Source organism: Palaemon carinicauda, chromosome 32, assembly GCF_036898095.1.
Source record: "Palaemon carinicauda isolate YSFRI2023 chromosome 32, ASM3689809v2, whole genome shotgun sequence".
Lineage (NCBI taxonomy): Eukaryota > Metazoa > Arthropoda > Malacostraca > Decapoda > Palaemonidae > Palaemon > Palaemon carinicauda.
Window position 1 is genome coordinate 23,594,541 of NC_090756.1, and position 10,033 is coordinate 23,604,573.

The 10,033-nt window shown below is 35.2% G+C and overlaps 1 protein-coding gene across 1 annotated transcript; it reads right to left on the minus strand.

The window, feature by feature from the left end:
* Window positions 1–1,853: 1,853 nt before the first annotated feature.
* On the minus strand, window positions 1,854–10,033 carry LOC137625738 (probable glutamate receptor). The gene is made up of 9 exons (XM_068356627.1): window positions 9,871–10,033; window positions 6,989–7,079; window positions 6,105–6,263; window positions 5,681–5,861; window positions 5,114–5,331; window positions 4,386–4,514; window positions 2,957–3,084; window positions 2,613–2,773; window positions 1,854–2,074 (listed from the first exon to the last, which is right to left on the minus strand). The coding sequence occupies exons 1-9, from the start codon at window positions 10,017–10,019 to the stop codon at window positions 2,004–2,006; spliced, it is 1,287 nt and encodes a 428-aa protein (XP_068212728.1). The 5' UTR covers window positions 10,020–10,033; the 3' UTR covers window positions 1,854–2,003.

Sequence of the window (10,033 nt, forward strand, 5' to 3'; positions counted from 1 at the left end):
GCCAGTACATACGAGCTTGATGTTTTATTTTCATGCGAGCGAAGCGAGCTAATGGCGGAAAAGAACCACTATACAATGTCAAGGAGAATTCTGAGACCGGGGGATCGTTCAGACCGTCATACCGGCCAAATAACGGTTCTCACTTGGGTCCCCCCATAATTGTCTATATAAGGGGGTCCAAATAATCATAATTAACGGGTGATTTGCACCACTAATCATGGTCAGAAATGCATAAACACTAGATGGCGAGTAAGAATATATGAGTCATGTATTACCGAAATTAAAGTATCATATATTTACCTTTATTTAGATAAACGATGCTGTACAGAATTCGTATCACAAGTCTCACAAAAGTTAGAACCTAAGCAATATCCAGTCATATACTCTTTGATTAACCAAACTCATTTAAAAAATCAAACATATACACATACCTTGATTAGTTTTTGATGGTTTGGCCTGGTTTCCATTAACATATAAATGTTATTTGTTAATTAAAACACAAATTTATTGAGATGTAAATAATAACATCTTATGTCGTCGGCTGATTTGTTTACATTGGCCGGAATAGGGAATGTCTACCGAGATTACGGTTATTGAATGAATAAATAAATATAAAATTAGATTATACAAAACAAAGTATATAATCAATTAAGCAAAAGATATATAATTTTTCATTAAAAGTTTCAATAGATAATTCTGGTTTATACGAAATTTACGATGTGGATGAATGAAAATGATAAACTAATCAAAGAAAAGTATATTTTTGCGCAAAAAATCCTTCATTTATCGTACATAATAAGACAATTAGAATTAAGTAAATTTTGAATAAATCGGAGAATTCTATACATTTACTTAGAATTAATGGCAAATATCTATTATTATTATGTTCTTGGTTTTTAATTATCGACTCCGCAAAACGCGATTGCGGGCACTTTATTACCAAAGAAATATGTGTAAAGCTTCTTGGCTTATACCAAATACTATCGTTAAAGTTTTTTTTTATATGACAATAAAGACAATCTTAATGGAAATATCCAGTTCCACATTTATTCCTTCATACGTTTAAATATGGTAGGACTATACCTTGTTATCAATTGTGGTATCTTTAAAATCTTTCACATTTTTTGTGGCCCTTCACTTGTACTCTTCCAACTTTCTGCTAGGATTCTGTGACATATATCGGGCATATGTTAAATTCTCCTGAAATTTTCTTTTATGTTCAGAATATTTAACCTCTTTGTCAGGATTAGTACCACCTTATCTACATGTATTTCTCTTATATAAGGCTGTGGGTTATTACCTTCTTACTTGTTTACTTGTTTTGGGTTTAAATCCAACCCTCCACTGAAGTCGAGTGAACCACTTCTCGGGCGGGTCCATATCAATCATCGAACGAAACATTTTCATTATAACTTATACAATTCTTTGATTGTAGCATCTTCCAAATCATATGATCTTGTGAAAAATAATGTCTTTAGTTTCTTCTTAAATTCAATTGCTCCCTTTAGGTCCTTCATTTCAGTTGGCAGTTTATTATAGTGTCTAGGCGCACAGTAGCTAAAAGCCCTTTCACCAAATTTACTATTTGTTCTTGGTTCAGATAGCCTATGTTTGTCACTCATGTGTCTTGTGTTAACATTTGTTTCTAGTTCTTGTTTATTCAGGCATTCTTTTAGATAACAATCTTTTTCAAACTTTTTCTCCCTTTTTTTAAATTTATTTTTCTTAATCATTTACTACAGGTTCTATTATCGTTTATCTGTCACTAAACAGCACCTTTGTACTACCAGCTCTAGCTGATCCGTAAATATTTATCTTTTACAAAAAAAAAAATAGCATTGTGAATTGTTTAATCATAACATAATGAATAAATATAACAAAAAGTTAACATTGGGTTTTGAAAGCAAGATGGCTCATTATTAACGCAATAGTAGTAGTAGTAGTAGTAGTAGTAGTAGTAGTAGTAGTAGTAGTAGTAGTAGTAGTAGTAGTAGTAGTTGCTTTCAGGATTCCGTTTTCTTCGTCTTGTTGACAACCAGTTCTCCAAGCAGAAATAATGCACCCAAGACCTGTCCTATGGAAGTAGTAGTAGCATTATTATTATTATTATTATTATTATTATTATTATTATTATTATTATTATTATTATTAGCCAAGCTACAACCCTAGTTGGAAAAGCAAAATGCTATAAGCCCAAGTTACAGTAGCAATGGCAATAATAAAGACAGTAACAGAATACGTCTATATTAATAAGTAGCAGATTTTAAAAAATCATGAAATAGCTGATTTCATCTACATTTCTCTCAGCTCCACTTTAAACCGAACTAGTATCACCCTTCCACTTGCGTATTCCTGCATACACCTAATTCTTTATCATGAAAACTAGAGTTTTTTGCTCTCTGAAGATAAAAGGATTTTAGTATTAAGTATCAATATGATCTTAATTTTATAATTTTTAGCTAATTTTTACACCTTAATTTGCATGATGAATTATCTTGCACCCTAATTTGTTCACATTAATTTTCATCACATTTTCTCTTATACTAAAGAATATTATGAATACATCTATAATGCATATCTTTACATAATCACATACTGTACAAAAATCATACCTCCCAGAAACAGCAGAAAGATGCCACCAAAGTCGCTCAGCGATAAGACTAGCGTAGAAAACCCGCCTTCTTTTCCGGGCTTCACCATACACGCTGTGGCATTCGAGGTGAATTCTTGCCTGTATCTGCTTATTATACCTCCTTCCTTCATCATTGTAACTCTTGAATGAGAGGAGAAGCTAAAACAGTCTTCTAAATATAACCAGTTTTTAGATTATTTCAAATAGGATGTCCAAGTCTGTATAAGTAAGTCACCCATCAAATGGCTATGTATAGAAAATGGAGGTAAAGGGATTAGCTGGAGAAAGAAACTTAAACTCCTAAGTATATGTGCTTTTACTTACTGTTTATTGAAGTGTGGTATAATTGAACTATTTTTGGGGAAAGCAAAGGCAAAACTTGATGCCCAAATAGACTCTTTCGCAATGTAGTAGTTGCATTGGCCAGTTTCGCCGTAGTCGTCACTTATGATCTAAAGAAAGGAAATAAAAGTTGTCAGTTTTTCTATTAAAAAAGAAAATATTTCAGTGCTCTGGATTGGTGGAAGAAGATGCCTTTGATTGAAGGTATCTGAGAGGACGCATTAGGCAACCAACCCCTTAATGTAGGGATGATGGTGGGGGAAGAAGAAGAAGATTGAAACCTGTTGATAAATCAAGAAAGTTATAAAACTGATGTAAAAAAAAAAAATGAGCATGAAAAAGGTACAGGTTCCCTGTCGGTCACCCAGCAATTCTATGATCAATACTTTAACACAATAGATTGTACTATACTTTACATACTAATTTACTTTAAAGGCCGTTTTCCTGGTCCTATAACACACGGAAACCATATGCACTACAACACCTACAAGATATTCTAGGTATTTAGAGTATCAGACACCATATTCTGTGTTAATCGTCAAATCTACATTATCGAAGCACAGAAAACAAGAGTGTTTTCAGCTTCTTAAAAGCCTTAATGTTTTCAGCCTTTCAGGTGTCTAGTGGGAGCCTGTTTTATAGGCTTTGGGCTGCATGTTTAAAAAGTCTAAAAACTACATTAGACATACACCTTGGCTCCAGTAACTCGAAACCATCTGTAACTATTCTCGTGTCTACACGATCATTGGCTGCACTATGTGTAGCAATTCTCTGAAAGATTTTGAATATCTGATTCTAATAACTTGATGGGTTATTGCATATATTTTAAATTCTATTCTAGCTTCGATAGACAGCCAGTGTAATTCAATTAGTTTAGGAGTAATCCTTTATTGGGGTGAGACACCTTTTGTTGGTCTTGCTCCTCTGTTTATTATGTTTCGTAATTTGTTGAAATTTTGGGTAGATTGTAGTGGATTGAACTACAAGTCCCTACAATGTTTAGCCTACAACTATCCAGAAGGCGCAAATCACTGGCAGTACTTTCCTCTACAATGTTGATAACGCTTCTCAAAGGCTAAAATCGCTGAGTACACAACCGGTTCTGAGTAGCGTCCCTTCAACCAGAAAAACAGCTTTGATGAGTGTTTTTCACTTGATATTTTTTAATACAAGGCTTTCCATCTCATCTAGCTATAGGCATACTTTAATTCACTTTCTAAATTTCTCTCAAAAATAATTCTTCAGGTTGGGTCTATGGGAACCTAGATTTGTTACCTTGCGCTTCCCCGACTACGCTTACTTCCACCAAGCTTTAATTTTCTTACTCTAGTCGTTGGAAGCTAGATAATATCCCATTAAGAACTATATTGATATCCTTCTCTGTCTCTTTGGTATAAGAAAAAATACTTACCTTCTTCATGGAGAAGAAATCGCAAAATATGGCAAACTTCTCGACCTTCATTCGATGGCGTTCGTCGTAACAAGCTGTGACGAGGAAGGCCTTGTCGTTGATCTCCTTTAAAATCCCCGATTTAGCATCCTGAAATAGACAAAGGAAGTTTATAAATTATCCTGAAGTTCAATCATTTCCTAAATAAAAGCTGGTTCCGTCTCTATTGTAATATTTCTCAAGAAGTTATCTTAAAGGTTTATTCCTGAAGTTTCAGGCAAACCAACTGACTGATTATACAAGAACAACAGGAAAATAGCTCCCGAGAAGGGGACCTTTATTGAAATCAAATTACAAAAACAGATAAATAGGTGAATAAATGCTATCATAGACCTTTGAAAATCACAATAAAGTCTTTTCCAAACCCTTGTGATCAGCTAAGTCAAAGGTAGGCTAGACCTAGAATCCTTTCCAGTAAGGCTAGGCTAATCTGATATCAAATGTTTCTTGGCTTTAACTGGCTTGTTTGGAAGGGTCATCACTAGTAACTTCTTATTTTTTCATATGCTATCTGAACATTAGTCATTTCTATTGCAACATATATAGAATATTTTTTTTTTTTTTGTAAGCTAAGAGAGGATACTTATGTGCTAAGTGGGTTAGTTACCTGTCCTGTTGCATATGATTTCAACAGTTCAACCAAACACTTTATAGTTTGATATACCAAAGACAACAATATTTATACTTACTCCAAAAAACTGATGAAGAGAAGTTCCGTATTCATTAGCCCAGGGGATCTTACCGTAGTCGACTAAGTCCTGAATGGAATCTACGGGGATTTCGACCTTCGGCACAGCGAGAAGGGAGGTCAAGACACCTTGGTAAGCTGAGCTTAGAATCAGGGCGACCAACATCCACGTTCCGAGAAACAGACGTCCAGTCACAATCATGGGTGGAATTTCTACAGCTGGAGGATATTTATAATTTAACATGAGATTTTATACCCCGACAATTATAAATTTACATAATTGTTTTCAGTGAATATGTGTTTCTCCGTGTATCTATTTTTCTGGCTACGGAAATGTATACGACTAACTTGAATTAAAGTCTATACTATATACATTTCTTTTCTGGTTGATTGATAATGTTTAGCTCAGATTATCATCAATGACAATATCAAGAAATCTGAACTACACTGTACTGACTTTCACTAGAATGAGTCTATATTTGCAATGAGAAAACTGTAGGAAATTGAATAGGCCCCCCTCTAATAAACAATATCTCCATCTTCTTCCTTCCTTGTCTATCTCTCTAACCTTCAAGTAGAAGTAACCTTATCAGCCAATCGGGTTTAAAGGTCAAGAGAGGCCATGTCTTCCCTCGGAACAGCTGGGTATTGTGCTCTGACTTCATCGTCCCCCATTGTCGAATGAACCGCTCCATGGCGACTCCTAGTACCATGCTCCCAAGGATTGTCAAGAACAAGGCTATCCATACCTGGGGTAGGTAAAAAGAATATACAGTATCCGCATACCATCTAAACCTATTTCTAATTCATATACTTGTGCAAATTTATAATTGCATATTTTCTTCAGATAAATTTATATTTTAGCTCTATGTTTTGTTTAAAACATATCAGGACCAGCATAATCTATGTGTTTGAATTAATTTACAGTTCCAATGAACGTTTTCTGTCAAAATCTAAATTGTGATGTTATTTTCTATTCAAAGGCCCAATACCTTCCAAGCGAAGGGCTTAGCAAAACTGGCGAGGTCTCTTTCGCGTGTGGGCCGAGGGAGGAATATGCCGCTGTTATCGATATAAACAGGAACGGAATAGTCGATTATCAGGCTCCTTAAATAAGTTATGCTGAAGGGGCCGAGAGCCATGTCAACTTCCTGTTGGGAAAACAGAGTTTTACTGTATATATATATATATATATATATATATATATATATATATGTATATATACATATATATATATATATATATATATATATATATATATATATATATATGTATATATACATATATATATACACACACACACACACACACACACATATATATATATATATATATATATATATATATATATATATATATATATATATGTATATATACATATATATATACACACACACACACACACACATATATATATATATATATATATATATATATATATATATATATATATATATATATATATATATATATATATATATATATATATATATATGTATATATATGTATATATATGTATATATACATACATATATATATATATATATATATATATATATATATATATATATATATATATATATATAAATATATATATATATATACATATATATATGTGTGTGTGTGTGTGTGTGGACAAGGATTCAGTTTGCTACAGCAATCTATAATGACTAGGGCTTACAACAACGTTAATATAAACCCAATAATATAAACAAATTTTACATAATCAAATGTTCTATTGGTTTAAATGGATCAGGAGAAAGTGAGGACAAAAATGAGAAAACAATAATACCAGCTGACATTAATTTTCCAAAATTATACTAGATTTATAACTATAGGCCTATGTATAAAAATCATTGATATAGGAATCTCTTACATTTCTGTGACACAGGCCTATCATTCCGGTAGTCGACCCGTTGGGTAAGATTCGACCCCACTCGCCGTCGGCCGCTTCGACTAGAGTGTATCTGAAACAAGTTTGGTAAAAATGGTCATAGTGATTCCCAAGATTTTTTTTCCATGCAATTAAAAAGACTTTTTAATAGAATATGAAAGGTAATGCTGAATGAATTTGGAATGAGAAATTGAGCAGAATATATTTACTTACGCTATGAGGGATAAGACTCTTGGAATCAGCCTCTTTAAAAGTAAAAACTCAAAGATTAAGAAACAAACATAAGATAATAATTATCATAATGTGAAAGGACAGATGAATCTCAATAAATCAATGGCTAAGTCTAGACATTACTTTCCTCTATACTTGCGTAAAGTGGCCTAGGTCTAGCCATTACCTTCCTCCATACTTACATAAAGTGGCTTTGGTCTAGCCATTACTTTCCACCATACTTACGTAAAGTGCCCTAGGTCTAGCCATTACTTTCCACCATACTTACGTAAAGTGCCCTAGGTCTAGCCATTACTTTCCACCATACTTACGTAAAGTGGCCTAGGTCTAGCCATTACCTTCCTCCGTACTTACGTAAAGTGGCATAGGTTTAGCCATTACCTTCCTCAATACTTACGTATAGTGGCCTAAATCTAGCCATTACCTTTCTCCATACTTACATAAAGTGGCCTAGGTCTGGCAATTACATTCCTCCGTACTTACGTAAAGTGGCCTAGGTTTAGCCATTACTTTCCTCTGCACTTACGTAGAGTGGCCTAGATCTAGTCATTACTTTCCTCCCTACTTACGTAAAGTGGCCTAGGTCTGGCAATTACATTCCTCTGTACTTACATAAAGTGGCCTAGGTTTAGTCATTACTTTCCACTGCACTTACGTAAAGTGGCCTAGGTATAGCCATTACTTTCCTCCCTACTTACGTAAAGTGGGCTAGGTCTGGCAATTACATTCCTCTGTACTTACATAAAGTGGCCTAGGTTTAGTCATTACTTTCCACTGCACTTACGTAAAGTGGCCTAGGTATAGCCATTACTTTCCTCCCTACTTACGTAAAGTGGGCTAGGTCTGGCAATTACATTCCTCTGTACTTACATAAAGTGGCCTAGGTTTAGTCATTACTTTCCACTGCACTTACGTAAAGTGGCCTAGGTATAGCCATTACTTTCCTCCCTACTTACGTAAAGTGGGCTAGGTCTGGCAATTACATTCCTCTGTACTTACATAAAGTGGCCTAGGTTTAGTCATTACTTTCCACTGCACTTACGTAAAGTGGCCTAGGTATAGCCATTACTTTCCTCCCTACTTACGTAAAGTGGGCTAGGTCTGGCAATTACATTCCTCTGTACTTACATAAAGTGGCCTAGGTTTAGTCATTACTTTCCACTGCACTTACGTAAAGTGGCCTAGGTATAGCCATTACTTTCCTCCCTACTTACGTAAAGTGGCCTAGGTCTGGCAATTACATTCCTCTGTACTTACATAAAGTGGCCTAGGTTTAGTCATTACTTTCCACTGCACTTACGTAAAGTGGCCTAGGTATAGCCATTACTTTCCTCCCTACTTACGTAAAGTGGGCTAGGTCTGGCAATTAAATTCCTCTGTACTTACATAAAGTGGCCTAGGTTTAGTCATTACTTTCCACTGCACTTACGTAAAGTGGCCTAGGTATAGCCATTACTTTCCTCCCTACTTACGTAAAGTGGGCTAGGTCTGGCAATTACATTCCTCTGTACTTACATAAAGTGGCCTAGGTTTAGTCATTACTTTCCACTGCACTTACGTAAAGTGGCCTAGGTATAGCCATTACTTTCCTCCCTACTTACGTAAAGTGGGCTAGGTCTGGCAATTACATTCCTCTGTACTTACATAAAGTGGCCTAGGTTTAGTCATTACTTTCCACTGCACTTACGTAAAGTGGCCTAGGTATAGCCATTACTTTCCTCCCTACTTACGTAAAGTGGGCTAGGTCTGGCAATTACATTCCTCTGTACTTACATAAAGTGGCCTAGGTTTAGTCATTACTTTCCACTGCACTTACGTAAAGTGGCCTAGGTATAGCCATTACTTTCCTCCATACTTACGTAAAGTCAAATTTCAAATTCAAATTCAAAGGATTTATTGAGATAAAAATGACATCAAATGGGGCGCATTAGCATGCTAATGAACCCGCCAACGAATATAGTGAAATATACTGTACATACATAATATCATCAAACCGTATTATACAAACAAATCAAACAATGCCTACGTTATTTGTTCCAGTAAAAGTTAGGAAACTTTTTGACAATTTTGGTACAAACATCATTATTTAAGAAATAACATACCTGATCTCTTGCATTGTTAAATCTGTCATTTCTGAATTCTGATAAGTTATTACATTCCAATATATAATGATGTAGTGTATGCTTACGTGATTCACCACATAACCTACAGGAAGTACTTTCACCATCAATATACTGTGGCCTAGGTCTAGGTATTACCTTCCTGCATACTTAAGTAAAGCGCGTACTTAAGTAAAGTGATCTAGGTCTAGCCATTACCTTCCTCCATACTTATGTAGACTGGCCTAGGTCTAGCCATTACTTTCCTTTGTACTTACGTAAAGTTGCCTCGGTCTAACCATTACCTTCCACCATACTTACATAAACTGGCCTAGGTCTAGCCATTATTTTCCGCCATACTTACGTAAAGAGGCCTATATCTAGCCATTAATTTCCTCCGTACTTACATAAAGTGGCCTAGGGTTTAGCCATTACTCTCCTCCGCACTTACGTAGAGTGGCCTAATTCTAGCCATTACCTTCCTCCGTACTTATATAAAGTGGCCTAGGTCTAGCCATTCTCCTCCGTACTCACGTAAAGTTAAGTTTTCTGGCAAAAATATCCATAAACTCGATGAAAATCCCAGATGAATTCACCAGGCGGCCATTTTGGTCGTATTCCATCATTACCCAAGGATTCCAAACGCCGGCAGCAACGCGGAGATGCTTACCAGATAACGCCATTAGAAGCGTCTCAA